Here is a 24324-nt window from a genome sequence, read left to right as displayed (position 1 = left end):
ACTGGGGCAGCCACTGTGGAAAACAGTGTGGAGGTTCCTCAATAAGTTAAAAATGGAGCTGCCTTTTGACCCAGTGATCCCTCTTCTGGGAATATATCCTAAGGATACTGAAACGTTAATCAGAAAGAATATGTGCACCACTATGTTCATAGTAGCATTATTTACAATAGTCAAGATCTGGAAACAGCCCAAGTGCCCATCAGTAGATGAGTGGGTAAAAAAGCTGTGGGACATTCACACCATGGAATACTACGCAGCTGTAGAAAGAAGGATCTCTTACTCTTTGCAACAGTATGGACGGACCTGGAGATTATTATGCTAAGAGAAATAAGCCAGGCAGAGAAAGACAAATACCATGAGATCTCACTCATATGTGGAATCTAATGAACAAAATAAACTGACGAACAAAATGGAACCAGAAGCATGGATGCATGGAACAGACAGGCCATTGCCCAAGGAGAGGGGGTTTGGGGTGACTGGATAAAGAAGGTGAAGGGATTAGCTAAAGAATATGTATGCATAGCCAGTGGACACTGACAGTAGTGGGGTGAAGGCCAAGGGAGGAGGAGGTGGTGGTGGGTGGAGGTAGTCAAATGGGGGGTGAAGGGGACACTTGCAATAATGTCAACATTAAAAATTTTTAATAAATAAATGAAAAATGAAAAGTGAAAGGAGATATGGGAATTAGATATGGGAATTGCTCGTGTTCTGGAAGAGTAACCAGGGAATAATGAAAGGCAGGTGTATAAACAAGTCTCAACAATAGGTATATGAGGTATTGCAGAATGAAACGTAGATATCTCTCATGTGTTGTAGAAACAAAGAACTGGGTAGCTATACCCATGATAATCATACCTGCAACTTAGTGAGTGTACTGCATGCACTAACCCTACATGAAGCTTTTTATCTTTTATTCCTCACAATAGGGTAGATATTATTAACCACATTTTATTGATGAGGAATCTGAGGCTCAGAGAAATTTAGTTACTAACTCAATATATTTAGCTAGTAAAGAGTGGAGGTGGGATTTGAACTCATGTCTGTCTTTAGACTTCAACCTTCTTCTCAGCTATTACATGGCTAACGTAAAGCCTTTCGTGAGATATGCTTGCGTCATACCAGAGCAGGAGTCTCCTAATAGGCCCAAACCCTGAAGACCCGAAGGGAGGCTGTTTGGGATGGTGGGCATTTGGGAGGTCCCCTAATTCGAGTGCCTCCGTAACATTCTGCCCCCACCACAAAGAAGGGTGAGCCTCCTGAGAAAGCTTTAAACCAAAGGACACCCTGCGCTCTCCCACCTTCCTGGGCCTCTAGGGGGAATCCTGAAGCACTAATAACTGCTGTGTGTACACGGATAAGACCAGAATGATCGACAGGCGTTTCTGTACAGATGGTATTAGTTATAACATTTCTACTCACCTTGGGGTTCACAGAGCAGCCTGTTTAGGACGTTGCTGTCTCCCCCACGCAGAAGGCCCCAGCCAGGGCAGAGAGGCGCACACTGCAGGCAGGACCAGGGATGTGCACACTGATTCCAGGCCAGTGCGAACGTGTGGCAAGCGCGTCGGATGAGTTCTCACTGATTATTCCTCCAGGACCAGTCCAGTCAGTTTCCATTACCCCCCTCCAGCAGCGGGAATGCCAGGGGCCTGGACTACAGTTTAGGCTGCCGTCAGGTGGGATCTGCACCGCGGCCAACACTGCAGTCACTCCTGGGCTATTATTTTCACTCTATTGTAAATAGCAAGAGGCAGATGAAAAGGTAAAAAATATGTTGGTTGGAGGATACTGACTCTCGCCTACCTAGGGTAATGAAGGGGAGACATCAGCTCCAGATTTGGTAAGTAATAACTCACATTTGACTTTAATACACTGTGATAAACTTTGAGGAATATATCTTTTAAAACATAAAATTCTTTACCTGTGATTTAAAGTTTGGGGGATTGGTCTTGCTCCGTAGGCAGGTTAGATTTAGCGTCTCTGGAAATTCCGGAGCAATTTTAAACTACTCTTTTTGATCACTTGCTGCTGCTGCTCCAGCTTTCAAAGAGAATGAGATGTTTTGGGAATGAATTGTGATGGACTTATATGAAAATTTATATGACCAAGAATTGGATTTGTTCCCCTGGAATATTATTGATTATGTTTTATGTTGGAATTACATCAGTGTGCAGAGCAGCAGCAGGCTGGCTTAATGTAGCTAAAACTATACCTTGACTTTCCACTTGGAATAGAACTCCCCTCTCCCCAATCCATCCCTTCCCTAATGAAAATAATGGCTTCATGACTCATAGATGTGATGCACAGAAGGGAATATTAGAATCTTAAACTAAGAAGAGTTTGAGAAAGGACTGATGGTCTTTTCCTAATTTCTTTCTCACCCATCTCTTCCCTTCTGTCTTCCCTGTCACCATCCTATCTGGGGCCTTCATCACCCCAGGCCTTACTGCCATTGCTCCTTCCTCAGTCTGCAGTCTCCCCCTGCTCCAATTGTCCTGCACACTGCTGCGCAGCCAGCCTTGCTCCCACACCACTTCAATCATGCAATCCCCTGACATTCCTCAGTGGCTTTCCATCTGCTCCTAAACACATCGCTAACTAGCATTCAAGGCCCTTTCTAGGCATGGCTCTTGTCTCTTCTCTTCCCCCATAACCCCTCATTTCACAACCACCACATTAGGCTACGCTTCTACTAGGTCTTACCTGGAATTGGGCAATAACCTACTAATCGGTCACCTAATTGGTCTCATTTTTGCTTTCATTTAACATAGTGTTTCCCAGTATGTTATACAAGTACCATTGATAGCAGGCAGTATGATTTTGGGTGCTGCACAGACACTTTTGTTCTCAAAATTATTTCTAATACATTGCTAAAATGTATTGTGAAACTGCTATGAATTTATGCTTAGAATTAGAGTCATCAAAAAAGTGAGCTAAAGATCATGTCCTGAGGCGTGGGTCTGCTGAGGCCCTTAAGCACAGGCCCATCTTCACCTTGCCTCCTGGGGCTAGGTGCTCCCCACCTACATTACACCCACATTACAGTCATCTGCTTGTAGCAAAGGCAAAGTGCCGGCACTGGCTCCGCCCTGCCTTCTGGCCTCCCCGGGACCTGCACTTGTATTGCAAAGCCGCACAGCAAGGATTTGAAACATTAGTGCAGCTTTCTGAAGAGCCCGAATTACAAATGATGAGTGGCTTAACTACTGGGGGAATCTTGTTCAATATTCTTATTTAATTTTTTTTTTTAATTTACAGGAACTTGATATTAAATGAGGATCCATAGGCAGAAAGTGCTGAAAGAGGAAACAAAGAGGATGCCAGAGAGAGCTGAACCTAGTGAAAGCTCTGCATCCACAAAATAAGCTGTGGCTTTGTAAATTCACTCTAAGTACATTTGAGAAACAATAAACCATAAAAGAGGTTACCGTGACCTTGGTTTCTGCATAGCTTTTGAGATAAAAGGTCTAAGTATCAGAATGCATTTGTTGGACTCCAGTGTTGTTGACTGATTAAAAACAATTCCTGTTCCTCGAACCTCTATGGAATGCTGATTGGGGCTGGCTGGGTGCCCTGTGCAGGAGGGACTCTGGAGGCACCTCTCAAGATGGGTCTTGCTGGCCAAGACTGATTTAGAAAATGTGGTTCAGATCTCCAGGCTTATGTGAGAAGTTCTGCTTCCTACCTCTTGAATCAAGAGAGCCCTTGGCTGAGGTGCCTCCTCAGCTGCCAGGAGATATGTGAAGCAGAGAAAATGAGGCATGGCCAGCTCAGTTCAAGGCCGTAGGCCCTCTGCAAACCTGGGCAAAGGGAAAAGACAAGCATCCTGCTTTGGAGCTGACCTTCTAGCCAGGCTCCCCTATCCCACATAGTAAAATGTGGCCCAGTGAATGTACTGGCCTCTGACCAAAGAGGTAAACAGCTTCTTCTCTCTTGGAGCCAGGGAGGGAACAGAAAATCATCACTTCTGTAGATCCCTCTCAAAATGTGGAGCTTTCGAACCAGAACTGCTAGATTTAACAAACAGAAACAGGACATCCAGCTAAATTTGAATTTCAGATAGTAAATTTGAATTTTTATAGTATGTCACATGTAATATTTGGGACGTGATTATAATAAAATATTATATGTTGCCTACTTAAAATTCAAAACTAACTGGGCATTCTGTTTTTGTCTGGCAACCCTATTTCCAGCATTTTTTTAAGGTGAGTTTCGTGATAGTTAGTGAGACTGAGAGAATCACTTTTGCAACCCTGGCACCATCTACATTTGGGCTGATGCTTCTTTGATGTGGGAGGTTGTCCTGTGTGTTGAAGGATGTTTTGTTGCATTCCTGGCTTCTGTTCACTGGATACCAGTGCCACCTGTCCCTTCTCCACTGTGACAACCAAATATGTTTCCAGACATTGACAGTTGTCTCCTGAGGAAGGCAAAATCACCTCTAATTGGGAACCTCTGCTGTAGTGGTAAAGCAGGATTGTGAAGCTTGTCACCGTGGTAGACCAGAAGTGGCCCTTTTGTCCAAATATGATGCAGGTCCTGTCCCACCTGCATTCCCACCTCCTCCACACACTCTGGGCTCCTTCCCAGTAATGTCAGGAGCTGTCTAGACCTATGGAAGGGAGCCCAATAATACGATTTTAATCCCATGTGGATTATAATCACTAGAAAACCATTCCCTGTTCACTTGCCTTTCTACGCAGCTCACATAGGCTCTACATGGCAACTGCTCAGGTTTAACTCAGACATCCCCAAAGAATACCTAATATGTCACTAAACCAAGTGCGAGCAGCCATCTGGGTGAAGTTAGCATTTAATGGGCAAACCCTTCTAGTCCAACCACCTCACTGAAGTGTCAGTATCAACCCCTTGCCCCATCTGGAAGAAGGAGAAGCTTCAGGCATGACCGTGAATTCTGCTCTCCAAGCCTTTCCACCTACACATTTGTCCTTGAGAAAATGCTACGTGCCTCTATGTGGTATTTCCTGTTTGTAAACTTTCTCTGCCTCAATAGGTTTTCATACTCCCATGGAGAAAACTGAAGTGGCTTTTGCTTTATTACCCTTGATTGTCTGGCATTGATAATTAAGTCTGTAGGCCTATCAGCTTATGTGGTGGGAAAATTTTATTAGCAAGTTAAATGGAATCAGTCTCTTCACTGCTTCCCATATTTTGTAGGCTTTTAGAGAAGCAACGGTTTTATAAAAATCCGTTGAGCAAAGCAGACAATGTACCTATCTGGTTATATTGCTGTGGGAAAAATCTCTGTTCTCAATTCTCTATAAAAATTGTGTCTCCTCAAATCTCTCTTATTCAGGGTTTTCCTTAAATAGGATCACTCTTTCCCTAAGAAGCGCACCTTAAAGAAAAACATTATCTTTATTTGTAATCACAGGCCTTCATCATTGCAGAAAAACTGATCCTTCTCAGGCTCTGATATTTGTATTTAATCAATAACCACATTTCTTTTCCATCCGTCTTACCTCTGCAGCGTTTCCCAGCCTCGTATGTTTTATTGTGTAAGAATTCAATTGTAAGAGCCATTCATGTTTGCAAAACGGATGATGTTTTATTATTGGTTATAAAGAAAAGGAATTTCACACTTTCTGCTGTAGCAGGGCGAATTCTGAAATGGGGACAAGTTAACAGACCGTGGAAAGAGAGGCCACAGAAAGATCTTGTCGTATTCTGACCACATCATAAACTAAGACCTAGTGATTTTTATGCCTCTAATTGACAAGCATTCAATTCCCATTTGAAATGCATAAGCTTTGTACAGTTTGAGGGTATGTAGGCTGGAAAGAATAAGGGGAGAGTGGTCAAACTACTCAACAATTCGTATGACCCGATCAATGACTCCGAGGACCATATTATTGGGACAGGATCCCCAAGACCTCCTGCAGGTACAAGTCTTCTGCTCTCAGTGCCTGGCCCGTGAGGAGGTGGGTGGGTGCTTGGAGAGGGGCCAGGCTGGCCGGGGGAGTGGGGCAAGCACTGAGGTTCAAGGGGGCAACTGCTTCTGAGCCAGTTGGTGGTATTTTGATATTTGAACAATTGGAGCAACTGTACCACGGTGGACCGGCTGCACTGGAACGTAGAGAATTGTGGAGTGGTGCACGTAGTTAGAAAATTAACCCCCAGTCGGAGTTCCTGCCCCTGCCGTTCACTGGCTGCATGGCCTTGGGGAGTCGGTTCTTGGGGCCTCTCTTTTCTCTTACGGAGAATGAGGAATGGGATAAGAGCGGCGTGAGGTTCCCTCCCTGTCCTAGGAATCGCCCCTCCCCGCAGTGAGCTGCACGTGCTACGCATCTAGAACCGTTCGGGGCCTTCTGGCGGGCAGAGGGGCTGGTGTTTCCCAAGGAGCGCGAGGCAGGCCGCGCTCCCAGCTTCGCGAAGACATGACAGCCACACAGCACGGAAGCCAGCAGGAGCCAGAGCAAACAAGGGCTGTTAAATACCTCTACAGGCAGCCTAAAAATATTTTTTAAAGATTAAGAGTTTTCAGTGTTTGGAAGGATTTACTGCAGAGTAGAAAAATGTGTTAGTTTACTATGGAAACCAAATTAATGTTGCTTTTGCTTGAAAATACCTGTCAAGCAAAAGCAGGTACTTTGAAGTTTTTTGTGGTTTGCCTAGATTGCGAAAAGTTTCCGTGACTCTCCACCCACTGTTGTGTTCTTCATTTGGTTATTGAAATATTGTGCTTTTTATATTCAAGGAATATACTGCAGTATCTCCATGGGAATGTGTAAGCACAATTAATGAGCAATGTCACGCCTACGGAAAGCGATATGAGTCCGGCGCAACTTCAGCCTAGATGTGCTTTTCCCTAAAATTGTTGTTTTAATTTGGTTGAGTTGAAAATTACTTTCTAATTTATATAAAATCTTTTTAAAAAATGATTTTTAATTGATGTTTTAGAGAGAGGGGAGGGGAGAGGGAGAGAGAGGTAGAAACATGGATGTGAGCAGGGAACATGGATTGGCTGCCTCCTGCACGCCCCCTGCTGGGGACTGAGCCAAACCCTGGGCATGTGCCCTGATCAAGATTCAAACCCTCAACCTTTCAGTGCATGGGAGAACATGTAACCAACTGAGCCACACTGGCCAAGGCTATATGAAATCTTTAAAAAAAATTTGTAGGTACGAGGAAGTGCTCAACATAATTCTTTATTACTTTAATTATCAGAAGAAGAAAAAAACGGCGGCTTGGAAAGCACATGCTGTGCGGGAGCGCGAGCGGAGTGAGAGCCTGCGCGGGTGCTTCCTTGGAGAGCTCAGCAAATGAACTGGCTCTGTTTTAATATCCTGTTGCCTATTGTGCCTGACAAACAGAAAGGAGGAAAATGGGGAATTGATTATCTGGGGTCATTTTCTTGAAACTTGCTCATAATTCCAATTTATGCTCATTAGATAAAGAAGAGTCTCTCCACAACAAATTAAGAATACGCATAAGCGGTTATGACATAGTCACAGACATATAGTAATGCTGTCCAGAGTTATAGGCCTCCTTCCAAGTACATCCTACTCAGAATTCACTGGAGATGTCTTAAAGACATCTCCTGTAATTACAGGAACATGGTTTCTAATTTATTTAATTCCCTTTCCTACCTAAACTGTACATATAAGTGAATTTTAAGAGACTGTATAAATAAATTTTTAATTACAAAATGATGTTATACAATACATTATTAATAATAACCAACAATGCATAATGTTTATGCATGAGTCCATTAGAAAGATGAGCTAATATACGTCAGTTACAAGGAACGCGCTAATTTGTCCTGAATCTGTGAATGAAGCGGAGTTCGTGCGGCAAGTCAACCAGTGCGGGACGAGGTCAGCGCGCTGGCGTGCGGTTGAGAAGTATCTTGTACCTATGGCAGTTAAGATTTGTTCAGCACATGTGATCGAGATCTAATTTTTCAGCGAGCCATGCGGTTGTGAAACTTAGAACACCACCATTGAGTTGACAACACAGCTTTCCCGGGCAGGTGCGGAGCGAGGGGCCCGGGGCGCTGAGAACTATGCGCGGGCAGGTGGGGAGGGAAGGGCCCGGGGCGCTCAGGACCGTGTGCGGGCAGGTGGGGAGGGAAGGGCCCGGGGCGCTCAGGACCGTGTGCGGGCAGGTGGGGAGGGAAGGGCCCGGGGCGCTCGGGACCGTGCGCGGGCAGGTGCGGAGGGAAGGGCCCGGGGCGCTCAGGACCGTGTGCGGGCAGGTGCGGAGGGAAGGGCCCGGGGCGCTCAGGACCGTGTGCGGGCAGGTGCGGAGCGAGGGGCCCGGGGCGCTCAGGACCGTGTGCGGGCAGGTGCGGAGGGAAGGGCCCGGGGCGCTCAGGACCGTGTGCGGGCAGGTGCGGAGCGAGGGGCCCGGGGCGCTCGGGACCGTGCGCGGGCAGGTGGGGACTGAAGGGCCCGCAGCGCTCAGGACCGTGCGCGGGCAGGTGCGGAGCGAGGGGCCCGCGGCGCTCAGGACCGCGCGCGGGCAGGTGCGGAGCGAGGGGCCCGCGGCGCTCAGGACTGTGTGGGGCAGGTGCGGAGCGAGGGGCCCGCGGCGCTCAGGACTGTGTGGGGCAGGTGCGGAGCGAGGGGCCCGCGGCGCTCAGGACCGCGCGCGCCCGCACCCCGGCGCCGGGACGTCCGTCTTCCCGGGCCCCGCGGCCGGGCCGGCCCGAGCCTCGCGCTAGCGGTAGCAGATTTCTGAAATCTCCATGGCCAGCTCCAGACACTCGCCCGTCTCGTGGCAGGACTCAAAGAGGCTGCAGTCCACGTCGCAGCTGCAGTTGCAGTCGCTGCGCGCGTGGCCCTCGTCGGCCGCGTGGTGGTACCTGTGCGAGGGGCAGCACGCGTCGGCGCACGCGGCCTCGCAGGCGTCGGGGAGCATCAGGAGGCAGTCCCAGAACTGGCAGAACAGGCAGGTGAGCACCAGGGAGGCGCACTCCTCTGCGGGAGGAAGAAGGGCAGTTAGAGCGCGGCCCCGGGCGGCCGGCGGGCCAGCGGCGCCCCCCCCCCCGCCCGCGGGCGCCCCCTCCGCCCCGCGACGGCTTCCGCCCGAGCCCCGTGTGGGTGCCGCGCCCCCGGCCCGGTGCTGGGGCGCCTGTCAGGCGCAGGGCCCCGCAGGGGGTGCCCGGGGCAGGGACGGCGGCACCCACGCGCGCGTTTCTGGGTTCCCGTCATGGGCCTTCGTGCTTGTCTGATGTGGGTCCCCAAACTTGCCACACCGCGTTTGAACGTTGTGAAAAGCATGTTTCAAAACCTACTAGCAAAAACGGTCATCATAGCTTTCCGGTACCTGGTACAGTTACCCTGTCTCCTCCTCCTCGAGTTGGGCGAAGCCCTGGTTTTACATTCATGGGAGAAGAACACGTCAGCCTACTCCTAAAAGGGTATGAATCTGATCAATCCCTTTTAAAAACATTGGTTTAAATTTTACTATGCAGACTCGTAAAACTCTGAAAAGTATCTCCAAGGCCTTGGAGGTAATTGGTAATTCTAGCCAAACAGCTGTGATGGGTTAGAGATTATTATATTCTTTGTTTTCATAAAGGGAATTAGTTAGAAGATGTAGCAGTTCTCTTGTTAAAATTATAACTTTTCTTTTTAGTTAAAAAGTCTCAAAAACGTGAGGGTTTTGTGAAAACCTACGTAAGTGTTCACATGAGGTATTTGTTAATTAAAATCAGTATCTTGAAAGTTGTTGATGGTTGAAAGTAACATTCTAGCTTAAATTGGGGGGAAATTTTCCATTCCTGATAGGCTTATCAGTCCATTAAAGTTAGACTGGCTTGATAAGGATTTATTTTTTCCCAAGAAGAATGTTAACAGCTTTTGTTTTCAGACTTTAGTTGACTGAGGCTGTGCGCCGGCAGGAAGGTTTGCTGTCAGCCACTCCTGCGTGAGCGCCATAGCCTTAGAACACCATTCATTTAATTTTAATAAATTTTCCAGAGAAAGTTTTCTTTTAACGTTCATATACTTGTTAATCTTTAAGAGAGAAGGAAGAACACAGAAACTTTCTCTAAAAGGGAACAAATGTTTTAAAGAAAGCCATTTTAATTTCTTTTAAAAGACACTTCCTAAGCTATATAAACGTTCAAAGTGCATCCCGCCTGAGGGTAGACAGAAATCGTCCCGCCCACCCTCCCTCCCAGCCGGCGGAGGCAGGACGACACCGGGCTCTGTGACCGTCTTCAGGGCCATGTACTGTTGCGGGCGCTGGGGCCTTACTCAATATTTATAGTGCAGGCGGCATGGTCCACAGCACCTCTACGGTATGTCTCGTCGTTTTGCCAGACTGGCTTATTTTTATTCACCGAGAGCCTGTTTCTAGCATGTGGCCAACTCACCCATACCTCATAAGCCACTGCAAGCCACCCACAAAAGTTTAGGAGTAAGTTAGTGCCGTATGTAGCTCTATTTTGCGTAGGCGTTTCTGAACAGGGCGTCGGTGGTGAAAGATCTGGGGCATAAAACCTCATCAAGTTTGCCCAGTGCCAAGCCTGCTGCTACAGCTGCAGAGCTGCTCACAGGGACTTCTCCTAGCAGATGCTCCCTGACTCCTCAGGGCATGACAACTGAAAATGACCCCACTAGGTCCTGCCTTTTGGAGAGGAGACCTTCAAAGGTTAGTTTGGAGGTAAGTCAGGCTCAGTGCAGGGTGACGTGTCAGGGTAGCAGCTAGTGTTTCCCATCAAAGGATGAAGAACTTGTTCTGTGAAGTGGCCTTATAATTTCCTGAGGGCATTTAACCTTTCAGTTCAATTCCAAGTGCCCAGGTCTCTGCAAGTTGGCAGAGCTGGAGGTCTCCACGTCTGATGTCTACCATAGATTTTATTTACACACACACAAATGTTTTTGCCTAATCCTTTGGCCAAATTAGCATTTGTTTCCTTCCACCTTCTATTTTGCACTTAAGCATAGAGCCTGTTTCTTCTAAGTCAGTCTTTGTATTTTGTTATAAAAGGTAGAGCCTTATTGAAAACAGATCTTTCCCCATGTTCAAGTGTGTGCTACACTTTTCCTAAAATGCATATTAAACAATTCTACACTAGCAGGCTGAACTGTTTTGCATATAGTCTTTTTTTTTTTTTTTTTTTTTGCACAAAAGTAACATAAGCAGTTCAGAGGAAAATTTGCAACTGTTTGGAAACAGAGTTGGACTTCCCCTTCTGTTGATGGATGTATTTTCTTTACCTATGCTATTTATTGGGGCTTTAATGTTTAATAAGCATGCTATTCAAAGTCCTAGTACATGATTACCACCCCTTCTCTCAGCCCATCTGAGGAAGATGCTGTGTAGCCAGCGGCCTACGTCACATCCCGTACGCAGTCTCTTCAAAACATCTCGCCCTGACCAAGGCCAACTGTACCGCGGACCCCTCTCTGCCTGTCCGCAAACCTGCCCCCCCTCCAGCTGTCTCTGGTGCATGGCTCCTGAGCATGCAGATGAATTCAGGAGGGGCCTGGGACTCATTCTTGTCACTTTCTTCTTCCCCGTCATAGTCTCGCATCCGAGTCTTCGCTGAGTCCTGATTCTATCTCAGATTTTGATTTGAAACCCATAAGCCTCTGCCCGCATCCTTAGTGCTAGCCACCGCCAGCCGTCAGCAGCAAGAGCCTCCTGTCAAGGACACTGCTTCCACGTGAGCGCACCTCGAATTCATCGGCCGTTCTATGTCTAGTCATAAATTAGAAGAACTCACCCTTTCTCTAAGGTCCCAAATCCTTGCCACAGCGGGCAAGCTCCTGCGTGAGCAGGTTCCTGACTGCTTCCCTGTCTCCAGTCCTACCCCCTCCTTACTCCTGGCACCTCAGCCCACTGGCTCAATTTTAGTTCCTGGGGTGCACCTAACTCAGGGCCTTTGCACAGGCTGTGCCTTTGGCTTGTGCTGCACATTCTTTCTTCACAACCTGACCTAATTCCCACCCAACCTTTGAGTCTTTAGCTTAAAACACCCTCTCTCCAAATCACATCCTTGCTGCAGCTCTCATAGCACCCTGATTTATTTCTTCTTCAGAGCACTAAACACAATATTAAACTACTTAGTTTGTTAATTACGCTCTGTCCTACTAGAACCTAAGTTACAACAAAGCCCCGTCTCTTGCTGAATGAATGACTAAATGGGCAATAAGGGGTAAATAAAGTGTCCGGAGAGGGGGCAGTGGTGGGAAATGGGAGGTGGGAGGAAGTGAAGGCCTGGCTGTCTCTCCGCTCTCGGCTCTCGCGCTGCTCCTAGTGCTGCCAGGCAGTGGTGGCAGCTTCCCCGGGCTTTCTCCCCTTCTTAATGCCCCCCTCTCTGCAGTTCTTGTAATGGTACTTACTAGCGCCCTGGGCGGTGCTGGTTAGGCACTCATGGCCTGCGAGCTAATGCCAGTGCTCTTGGCTGGGACGAACCAAGGGAAGAGGTGGCAGAGCCTTCACGTCATTGCAGACTTCTGGGGGGCCTCGGTCCCTTATTCGCCCCCCCCACTACCTTTATGACACCCTCTCTGTGTGTTACTCCCGCTGTTGAGCCACCTGGTATCCTGGCAGGGGCTCCATCACTGCAGTTCGAGCACCCATCTCACCGCCCCGCTTCTTACCTTTTCAAACCTGGAGTAAGGCTTTAAGGTGAGTCCGAGAGCAGCAGGCCACAGGGCCAATGCTGGTACTCGGCTGTGAGTGAAAGAAGCCACGACAAAACCCTGTGAGGGTTGTGACATTTCCTTTGCCCTCCTCTAGGACCCCTTCAGGACACCCAGGCTCAGTGACACCCTGAGAGCAGGAGGAGGAACACGGGCCCCACGGGTGCGAAGCGCACAGCTGGGGACTGGCTGGCTAAGAGGCAGAGCCCGCCCCGTGGAAAGGAGCACGTTTAATCATAGTGGAAAAGGCCACAATACAAGGAGTTTCCACACGTCGGCCTCAGGGTCACGGCCCCGTGCGCCCGAGTCTGCCCCGCAGCTCCCAGGCTGGCCACCGAGGGGCGGCAGGGTCACGGGGCAGCCTGAGCTGCCAGCTGCCCACCTCCTGCTGCTTTGAGAATCATGATCCACAACAGCAAGAACAGGGCCCTTCCAGAAGGGACCCCAGATAAACAACAATCACCCTTCTTCCCCCCAAAACAAAGTCAGCAGAAAGGCAGAAGGAGCGGGTTCGGACCCAGTGCTCCAGCACCCGGATAGTTCAGCGCCCTGTTGCCGAGAGTTTGGCACAATCGGGAGACTCGCGACAGGATGTCTCTGACTGAAGACTAAAGGGTTTTGGTCAAAAGTATAAAAATTGGTTCCCACTCCCCCCGAATTAAGTTTTGTGTGTTTTTTCAATGTCTGTAACGTAGAATGTGAATAAATAAGTACAACTGAATGCCTTCTCCCAGCCGGGGTATCATCCCTGATGTTATCAATTTTCATAGCTACTTAAATATGTCAAGATCCATTTAGGTTCAGACAAGCACGACTAACATTCCAGTCAGTTCTTTAGAACTATAATGACTGGGTTTGGGTGATACTTAGTAAATCTGTGCTTATGTTTTTTTCTGAGCAAATGAACTGAAATAATTATAAAATTGAAACATTTTATGAGGTGACACTACTGCATTTAATTGTACGAAATTTGCTGTGGGAAAATGTAATCATTTTATTCAGTAGTCCATGGTGTAATTAAGACTGTTCTTTTGAGGTGTCTTGTATTTATGATTTTCTCTTCCACCTGGATGAGACATCTCAAATTCAAAATTATACATCAATTAGGTGTGTTCTCAGGATTCCTTCTAGGGAGCCTGTTTCCTGGCACCGCGGGTCCCCTGCTCTCCTCCCGGCAGGGAGGCCCCTGCGGTCGGACGTGGAAACAGAAGCGGAGCAGGGGAGCCCGGCCTCCCCCAGTCCCGGGCCACCGGCCGCGGTGCGGGGACACCGGCCGTCGGGCGGCGCCGGGGGAGGGGCGGGGCTCGCCTGGCCGCCGGCAATGCGCATAAATAATGGATATTAGCAATTAAGCACCGGGCCTAAGCACGTTTCTACGCTTGAAAATAAATTAGCCATAAGCTACATGAAAGTGGAAGCAGTCTTCTCCCTTCCCGTCTGTTTCCCCTGCTGTTTCTGAAAGATATTTCTGTATTTATCTCAGTCCGACAATGACCCCAGCTCCCGGTGTCTGCATTCTTAAATTAATTACGATAAAAAAGTCTCCAAGATGAAGTGAGCCTGACTTAACTCTTGATTCTTTGATGTTTGTCCTTTAGGGTAATGAGAGTTTTTTGTGTTTTTTTTTTTATCACCATTCGCGGCCCGTAGTCTGTGTTTTCTACTCTTTTTGCCCAGGTACCAAAAGCTCTGATCTTGACGGAGGGTTTTTCCGACGGGAGCCGAGCGCTGGCGGCTCCCCCGGCGGCTGGGAAGCGGCCGCGCGTCTCCCGGGGCCGTGGGCGGGCGCGCCTGGGACAGCCGCGGGCCTCCCGCGGGCGTCGGGGGCCGTGCGGGCCACGCGGGCCCCCGCCCGTGCCGGGCCAGCGCGCGGACCAGACGCGGGACCGGCGCAGGAGGCCCTGCGTCCCTGACGCTGTCTGAGGTGCGAGGCCTCTGCTGTGCCGCCTGCGCTCGCGTTTGCATCAGGCGCTAAAGCTCCGGGAACGCGGGCTCCCGTGGACTCCGGGCCATGACCCGGCCCCTGCCGCCTAAAGCCGCCCAGAGCCTCTGGAAGCAACGCCTGCTGTGAACACGCAGGGGCTCAGGGAGCCGGGCGCCCAGCCGGCGGGCGGGCCTGCGCTTCCCGCGCAGCGGCCGGGCTCGGGCCCGGTTCCTCACCATTCCCACCGCCCCCCGGCGACCGCGGGCAGCTGCCGGCAGCGCCCAGACGACGTCTGCACAACACACCGCGGAATAGCGCGTTAGAGATCTCCTCTCCCCTTACTTTCTAAACCTGCAATCATTATAAAAACGAAAGCTGAACGTACAGTAGGTAGCAGATTCTCTACTGGCTACTGTGTATCTGCTATTTCAGCGACCTTCCAAACTCCTGGTGGGGTGTGACGAGCCCCACCATATAACCCAGAGACTAAGGTTCAGAGATGGTAAAAAAACCAGTTTTATACAGTTAATAAATTTCAGAGCCAGGAGTTAAACTGATGGGATTCTGTATGTGCTTGGTGCAGAGTCCATGACTTTGAGCTTGACTATGCTGATTGTTAAGCTCCAAATCAATGTGAAATTGTCTTTGCAAATGGAATGTGCCTTTTTGTGACATACAGGAATGGTTTGGTGCAGGTTTGCACTGATCAGAATGCTTAGGAAGTGATATTACCTAAAGGAACACACCCCTTTCACAGGTTGCCAATGTCAGCATCTCGATATTTTATATAGTCCATATTTATACTTTCCCAGCATTTCAATACCATTCCCCTCTGCCTTCTCCTCTCCACCTACACATCCCCAGGTCTGAAAAAGGAAAGTTGCCGCTTTTCTTTACTGCTTCATAGCCCCACAGCAAAGATGATTATACCTCACACCAGCTCTTTAAAACCAATTGCCTCTGATTCCCATCTTAGAGAGCAAACGATCTGCCAAGCACCTTGTAACTGCAAAGTGACCTTGACGTGTGTCATTCACCAGGGCTTGCAAATCAAAGTCTTCCTGTTTAATATTCATAAAGCTTTTTTTCCCTAACAGCATATGTGGTACTTTTATAGGGATTGGGGGTTGGGGAGCTTTCTTTAGAGATGGGTTGATTCTGAGAAACATACCATCAGTGTCTCTCTGATGAACTGAAGCATCGGTTTGGAGGTAAGAAAATTTCGTTTGACATTCTTCAAGGGAGGGCAGTGAGGTGGTGGATTCTGACAGTTTTTTCTCAGTGGAAGTTTCCTTGGCTGGCCCATCTGTGATGCTGAATTCGGATACTGAATTTATAACGATAGCATTAATGGGTTTCTCTTCGGCATGTTTTTCATTTGTGAGTTGCATATCTAGATAGAAAAGAAAACACATACACAAACCTGCTAATTGATACAATCTAGAGATCTAAGAACGGACATTGGCAGAACATTTTACGTTCTAGAGTTTTATAAGAAAAAAGTCTTTTTAAAAAGAATTGGTAGTTACAAAATAGTCACAGGGATGTAAAATACAGCATAAGGAATATAGTCAATAATATTGTAATAAATACCTACGGTGCCAGGTGGGTACTGAAAACATTAGGTAGACCGTCTGTAAAGTACATGCTTGTCTAACCACTATGCTGTACACCTTAAACTAATACTGAATAATAAAATAATATTGAACATAAACTGTAACTGAAAAAAAATTTTTTTTAAAATAAATCCCCCCCAAAAGGGTGAAGCATTTTTGAGCAGGAAAATATTGAATGAAAATCCAGGTAATAATAAAAGAGTGCAAAAATTATACAATTTTACACAGTGCAAGTTTTAGCTATCATAGGAATTTGTAACCCTTATTTCCACTGTGGGTTTTTAATGATGGGCAGGACTAATCAAGGAATTCATTCATGTGGATCAACAGGAGCTTGTAGTATGTCGTCAGCTTCCTGTCACAGTGCCTTATGGATCTGGAGGCGGTCAAGGGTCTTCAATGCTGGGCAGTACCTCTCAGGAGTAGCATGTGATCTGCTTCTAAAACCCTGTGCAGGACAGTGGTTTTAAATCAATAGTCTACAAGCTTGTTTCTACCTCTGCACTCACACAAGCTAAGTTGCCACCCTGTCCTTTGCTGTTAGGTCTTGTTAGGTCTCTGTTCAGGTGTGTGGGGGGGGGGTGCTTCTTGATCATATGCTGTATTTCCACATAATCACCTGCACAATTATTAGAGGAGTTCGGAGAACCTTTAGCAAAGAATCTTGATTGAGGTTGTGGTTAGCAAAGGTATAGAGAAGGCCAGGTGCTTCATGAATTTTAACTCCAGTACTTGTTCATTTATTCCCAGTAATGACTGTGGGTCAGCAAAGTAATAAGCAGGGGGTTGGCACTGGGGATATAGTGGTGACCAAGACAGGCATCGTTCCTGGCTTTCCCAGCATCAAACAAGTCAGCAAAAACAGCTGTTTAAGTTACAGACTGAAGAGAGCATGAGAAAGACACACTGTGAAGTCGTATTACAGAGAGAACCAGGCTGGGGGTGCAGTTAATTTATGGCTTATGTGCACCCATTGAACAGCGGCACCCTGGGACCTTCTCAAACACGTGGCCGGGCTGACTTCCGGGGACATCTTAAGAGCTCAACAAGCAATGGTTCTGATGATTTGATGGTATTTTTTTGGGGTGATGAAGATGAATTCTGGAGAATCACATTTCCACTGCTGGCCCGATGCCTGATTGAGTTAATAACGCTCATTGAGTGACTGAAATAAATAATACAATCGGCCTTTGGGTTTGATTTTACGCTGCTCGCACAGCTCAGAGCAAGAAACACTCTTGCCAAGTCCACATTCATCACTCTCGCAAAAGCTACTTCTTCGTTTGAGGCAGATGAAGATCCATGCTTGTTCCTGCCTCCTAGGGCAGTGATTCCCAGACTGGACTTCGGAGCAAAATCATCTGGGAAACCCTTTAAAAATTTGGAATTTTTTTAAAGCTCAGGCGACTCCTCCCCTCCACCCTACCCAACAGACTAGATCACAGTCCCTGTGGGATTTTTGAAGCTCCCCCGGTGATTGCAACATGCAGACAAGTTTGGAAACCACTGCCACGGGGCCCTCAGCTTGTGAGAGTGGAGAAAGGGGAAGGAAGGAGCCGCTGATCTGTGCGCGAGTGATTTTCAGAAACCAGTCGAGCTGGTTGCTCTCCAGAGGCTCTAACTGGCATGGGAACTGACAGTATGGTACACACAATTGTCTTAGGCCAGTTTTGTTTCTTTCTGAGCCTCCAAACAGCCTTGGCTTTCAACAATGTTTAATTTTTATTCCCTACCCCTTATGCTGCTGGCTTTATATCTCTTAGTTGCAGTTTCATTCATCCTAAAAAGCACTGGCAGAAATAAGGGTTCAGGAAAACAACTATTGTTGATATTAATTAATGTAATATTGAATAGAGAATTAGCTCAGCAGATTGGGAACCTCTTGGCTTCCTTTAACCCAAAAGGGATTCACCAAATTAATGATATAATGATGATTATGATAAAAAATACTTTATTTTTCTTACTTGGGTACCAAAGTGTCCAGTAACTAGCTAATATTACAAACATAGCCATGTAAATTATGCCTTAGAGCACTTAGAGCAATATTGATGTTTTGGGCCAGATAACTGTTAGTCATGGGGAGACTGTAAGGAGTTTAGCAGAATTCCTGTCCTCTACCTCCTGGGTGCCAGTAACACCCATCACCCTAGGTTTTGACAAACAAAAATGTCTTTAGATATTGCCAAATATTCTCTCTGGGGCAAATCGCCCAAATTGAAAACCAAACCACTGCTTTCTCACACACACACACACACACACACACACACACACACACACACACACAGTTGCATGCATTTATGTCAAGGTCTCTGTTACCACTTATACAGGGTGGGGCAAAAGTAGGCTTACAGTTGTGAGTATGTGAAACACAGTTTTTTCTTGTATTGTTATTTATTATTATAGTATTTTCTATATGAACAACTGTAAGTATACCTTAACAAAAACTCTAGGAGGTAGATATTGTTAGCCTTTCTGTACAGATGTGACATGTACAAATTGGTGTCACCAGTTAACAGAAAAATGAGTGTAACCAAGGCTTAGAGAGTTTATAAGTTGCCCAAAGAGTCTTCGGTAGCAAATGGTGGAACTGGGATTTGAACCCAGGCCTGGTGGATTCCAAAAGCTTTGCTCTGATTTGTTTGTAGCTTTTGTTTCTGCTTCCTAGCTGTAAAGACTGCACATCAGCAAAACCCTCTTCACCCTAAATCCAATGATTTGTCACCTGAAGCCCTGCAAGCACCTTGACTGACACTTCTTCTGGAACAGTTTTAGCAAAGCAAAGCTACCTTCTTGCACTCAGGGAATCCTGCCCCTCAGGCACAGCACTTTACACTGCACAGTAAAGAGCAGCTCAGACAGAGAGGATAGATAACGAAACATCATAAGTATGGAGACTGTAGCAGCTCTTTACTTACAGAATTAATTAACAATCAGTTCAAATTACCACACGTAGTCAGGCTGCATGGAATTCAAATTGCTTTTGCACAAAGTAATTCAGTAACAAAAAAAAGTTGGATAGAGGTTACTGAAATATAAGAATATGCAGAAGAGACGGTATATAGCCAAGTGGTACACGATTCTCTTTTTAATTTTGTGACAATTTTAAGTATAGCATTTTGAATCTAAGTGGTGTGCTACATTAAGCAACCATTTGGAGATACTGGGCTTGTACTGAGAGAATTTTATGGAGAACTTAAACTGCCATTCATAAAGTTATTTTAATTCTATATCTCTGTTTATATTTTTATTTTTTTCGTTTCCTAGTGGGAACTATCTGTCGCTCATTAGAAAATCATCTGACATACACCCGTGTCAGAGCCCAGTCTGTTTAGCCCAGAATCTGACATCTGAAGTGAGTCACAGTTTTGGGGTGAATGTTACTGACATCTTCCATCTTTTATAGGTGAAATGCTAACAATAATTTCCCCAGATTTCCTCTTTTATGATGTTATTTGACATTGAACCCAAAGTATTATAGAGTAGCATAAGCTAAAAGGAGAAACACATAAAAAGTGGGATCACATATTCTGCAGAGAAAACTATTTTGGAATTAAATAAGGAACATGTGAAACTATATTTGGGATGTTATAGATAGGTCTTGACATTAACGTAGGAAAAATAATTTTTTTCAACGGAAAAAACCCCACCAAAGTTAGGACAAAAAGTAGAAGCTCAACTATATTTCTTAGGGGAAAAACTTAAGTGTATCTTAAAAGTCAGTAAAATAGAAAATTTATGTTTGAGCTAGAAGTAATTTCAGAACCAATGGGCATACAGTTAAATATCAGAAAAGACAGAGTTAATTTTTATTATCATCGAGCAAATGCTATTAATTTAATTCAATTCAATTAACATTTATTGAGTATCCACATGCAATAAGTGAATCAATGTGACAGGAATGATTAATTAATTTACTTTAAGTTATCAAGGAAACATAGTGAAGATTTTTATTTTTGCTCACTAAATATGACTTTTTAATTTTTACACCCATGTGTTCATTGAGTACAAATGTCCATGTTTGTGTATATGTCTGTATACACATTCAAATTAAGAATAAGTAGCTCTCCCCTCCCCATCTCCTCTAACTCTATTCTTCCCTCCCCTCCCCTCCCCTCCCCTCCCCTCCCCTCCCCTCCCCTCCCCTCCCCTCCCCTCCCCTCCCCTCCCCTTCCCTTCCCTTCCCTTTTTTTCCTTTCTCTCTCTCTCTTTCTCTCTCTGTCTCTGTCTCTCTCTCTCTCTCCCTCTCTCTCTCTCTCTCTCTCTCTCTCTCTCTCTCTCTCTCTCTCTCTCTCGGTTTAATTCTTTGACTAACCTGCCTTGGCTCTGTTATTGGTTGCTTTTTTCCCCTCCAGCTCTTCAATATATTTATTTCTCAAGACTTTGTCTCCTTAGTTTCTTTCTTTGCACCCTACACTTGAAGACTGTTATCTGTTCGCACTCACCACTTAATAATTTCTTTGTGAAGTTGACCCCCGAACCTCTCTGCCGTGGGTCAGCCAGCAGCCCTGCCCGCGTGGGGAGCCCCAGCGGTGCGCTGGCTCGAGTGGTGCTGAGACTTCCGACCACAGTAGCAGCTCCAGCCTCCTGGGCTTGAAAAGCCCTGGTTTGCCCCACCTCTCTTTCTCTTCCCCTCCCTCGGAAGTCAATAAATGTAGCCTCCAGCAAGAATTTAAAAAATTAAAAAGGTAACTTTTTGTTATGGTTTTCTTGTGAATGGTGAACTCCAGAAGCCTATATAAAATGCTTAGATAAGCTTTTAAGAAAGGATGACTCTGATGTTAATACTAGACCAAAGTGTTTAAGGTGAGTTAGTATTTCAAACGTGTAGGCCATTTTTAGAGCTATAATGGTGAATTATATTTTCTCTGTACTTTGGTTTAGGATTAACACCGTAATTATCCATGGTGGAAATCAGATTAAAGCGGATAGGTAGCCTTTCAAGGAATGTGCCACCAAACCATTAACTAATAAGTGTGGCTAGTGAAAGTAGCTAGTTGGAGGGACACTAGAGGGAAAAACGTGCTTTCTTGTGTATGTAAAGTTTGTAAGGTGCACACACATGTCGGAAATGACTTTCTTGCTGTTATTGTTAGGATCCATGGACAGTATTCCCACCAGCACGACACACTCAGGAAAGCGGTGCTGTGACACGCTCGCTCTTGCACTGAGCAGAGCTGAGAGCTGGCTCAAGGCAGAGCACAGGTAGGCAGGCCCGGCGTCCTGGGGCCCGAACAGCACGCTCAAGGGGGCTGTGTGGCTTTTTAAAAAAACACCCAAACCCCAACATTTTCTTTTTCAAAGCTAAGTGGGATAATTTTCTCAAGCTGAGGGATGAAGTCTTCCTAAAATATTCTTACCTTTTTAAAATGAGTGGAAATAACTAATTCAGGAGTGTTCCATTGCTATAGCCGGTAAGTTTTGTTTTGTTTGTTTAAATAAAACAAAATCTTGGGTCCATTAAATCTGTTTTTTGGTGGGGAGAGAGGGATAGGTAAGATAACTGCACTGGGCGTGTTTTCTTTAACCTTCAAATGCCAGCTCCGGCGGGAGGCGTCCCGGAGGCTCGCGTTCAGCTGCTTTGAGTGGTCTCTGCGGGGACTCAGCCGCAGCCGCCTTCAGGGCGCTGGAGGAGCCCGCGGCTCAGGGAGGGCGCGGGCGCAGGGCCGGGGCGCAGGATCCTCCCCGCCGGCGGGGGGCGTGCGGGAGGCACTGGGGCGCCCCTCTCCCATCGACGTTTCTCTCTCCCCCTTCACAGTCCCCCTGAAAAGCACTGGAAAAAATATCCTCTGGTGAGGATTAGAAAAAAGAAAAAACACAAACATTGGACGAAATGTTTATCAAAAGCCAGGACGGGGACACTGTAAGCCTTTCCGTCGGCCTCAGGAAGCCTGTCCTTTAAACAAAGAGAGAAAGCGAAAAATCTCATTTCTCCAGAAGCAGGCGCCCCGGGCGTCCCGAGGGGAGGGATTGAGCCGCAGGAAACACTAGGGGAGCCCGGCGGAGCCCCCGGGGCCCTGCGCGCAGCCCCCGGGGCCCCCTCCCGCCGGCTCCCGCGCCCCCGCCCCGCGCCCCGCCCCGCGCAGACGGACCCCGGCTGAGCGATGCGCGTTTATGGCCCATCCGACTGCCACCGGAGCCATTCGGTCCTGGGAGGCGGGTAAATCTTCCGCAGACACGGAAGCCGTTTGCAATTATGAGCCTCCATTTCATTTTTACGCAGTTACCTTCAGTTTAATGTTTGTACAAAGTGTCTCAAGAAATAAAGATCATGTTATCTCAGAAAAAAATTGGTTAGCTGTTTTTATAGCCTGATGCACTTGGATTAGGAATACATTTAGGGCTCTGAAAAAATAAATGAAGCCAATCAGGCCATAAACTCAGGCATAATTGGTGTTACATATACCGTTGATTTTTTAACTGTCAGTGTTTAAATATAAATGTTAAAAACTAAACTATAATTATTCAAAATATTCTCTATTATGTTAAAACCATGACAATTTATTCATCCCAACTATTTTAACGTCACTTAAAGTCTCTTACTCGCATTATCTCGTTTGAGGCTCGGAACCGTTTCGCAGAGCATTATTATAACTGTGACGCGAACGAGAAAGAGCGTGGGGGTCAGCCTCGGGGTGCGCCCAAGGTCAGCAGCGGGGAAGAGGCAGAGCTGGTACTTGAACCCAGGCCTCCTGAGTGCTGCGCCCGCCAAGGTCGCACCCACACGGCGCCGCATGAAACCAGGCGCTCTGGTCCGACACCAAGATGCTTTCTGAAGCAGATCTCCTTTGTCCCCTTGACTTTCCTTCCTCTCCTCCGGGTGGGCTGATCCTGCTGGTATTTCATTAGGAGGCACTTTATGCGTCTGCTCAAAACCAGAGCCCCTCCTGGCGCGTTTTCCAAGCTCGCGCCTCCCAGTCCAGCGCGGGGCCTGCACCGGGCAAGCTTGCCCAGCGCCCCACCCGGCAGGAAGGAGCCTGCGGCCACTGCGGTCCCTGTCGCGTGGTCGGTGGCTGTCCCCTCCGCTCTGCTCTGCGCCGGGCTCCCGAGGAAACGCGCGCTCCGCTCGCCGATTCCCCGGCCCCCAGCACGGCGTCTGGCAGGAAGCGAGCGTTAGATAAATTCTGGGAGACGGCAACTGACTGGCAGATTGCACGTGGGGTGTCTTGGCTGTTAGGTGACAGTTGACTCATGTTCCCGGGGACAGGTTTTCTGCGCACATCTCCAGGGCCTTCCTCCCTCCCTCTCGATATGCCAGTTGATCCTGGTGAAAGTCTAAAAATTTTCTCTATTGTGCTAAAATACACACTGATTTTTTTACTTTAATTTGAAAGCAACATTTGCATTTGTATCTGTAAAACTGTGAAGAATATAAAAAGACAAAAAGAAAATAAAATATCCTATAATTCTTCCATTATTAGCACATAATTGTATTTGTCTCACAAAAAAACCAAATCTGGGATATATATGTATATGTATATATATATGCATATATATAAAATGGAATATATATACATATATGCACATATTAACATTAGATTATATTATTTATATAATATATATCATAATGAAAGCTATTCTTTCACTATCATAGAGGTAGAAAGCCTTTATTCATATACTATATATGGTACTTTGAAGATTTCACTCGCTCTAATTCTATTACAGTGTATATATTCCATGTATATAAACATATGCACCATATATATGATATATTCAGTGCTTCCAGGATGTGTCACTCACTCTTTTATGACCTTGGCATGTATTAATTCATTTAGTGCTCCCAGAACCCTACCTGCTGGGTACTACTTGTCATCTGCACTTTGTGGGTGAGGCCCCAAGAGCACAGAAATGTGAAGTAATACACCCAAGGTCACATAACTAGTCAACAGAGGAGAGGAGATTTAACCAAGACAGCCTGGCTCTAGGTTGATGCCCCAACCACCATGCTGTAATGTTTGTCTAGACAGAGATTTAAAAAGAAAAGTAATATTGGGATTTCATTGAATATGTTATATTTTATCATATTATTATATCTTGAGCATTTCCCTACATCTTAAAGGTTATTAAAAAACAGACTTGGGTCTCAGCCCCAATTTCACCTTCTCAGAGAAACTTTCCTTTACACTAAGTCTAAAACTGGTTCTCAGTCAGGGTGGAGTTTGCC

General features: G+C 46.6%; 1 protein-coding gene across 2 annotated transcripts in view; it reads right to left on the bottom strand.

The window, feature by feature from the left end:
* Positions 1-8682: 8682 nt before the first annotated feature.
* The window catches only part of MDFIC2 (MyoD family inhibitor domain containing 2), a gene marked incomplete at both ends in the record, with an annotated part of 111407 nt that continues 95765 nt past the window's right edge, over positions 8683-24324 (bottom strand). Inside the window, 2 exons of one of the 2 annotated variants that reach the window (XM_081159997.1) lie at positions 8683-8942; positions 15719-15970. In XM_081159997.1, coding sequence (XP_081016123.1) covers positions 8683-8942; positions 15719-15970 — 512 coding nt within the window. The remainder of the gene's footprint in view (positions 8943-15718; positions 15971-24324) is intronic. The other variant, XM_081159998.1, reaches the window with a different exon arrangement.

Source organism: Miniopterus schreibersii (assembly GCF_964146895.1).
Source record: "Miniopterus schreibersii genome assembly, chromosome: 15".
In the NCBI taxonomy this organism is placed as follows: Eukaryota; Metazoa; Chordata; class Mammalia; order Chiroptera; family Miniopteridae; genus Miniopterus; species Miniopterus schreibersii.
Note: the sequence above shows the minus strand (reverse complement) of the source record. Positions and strands in the feature narration are given on the sequence as shown.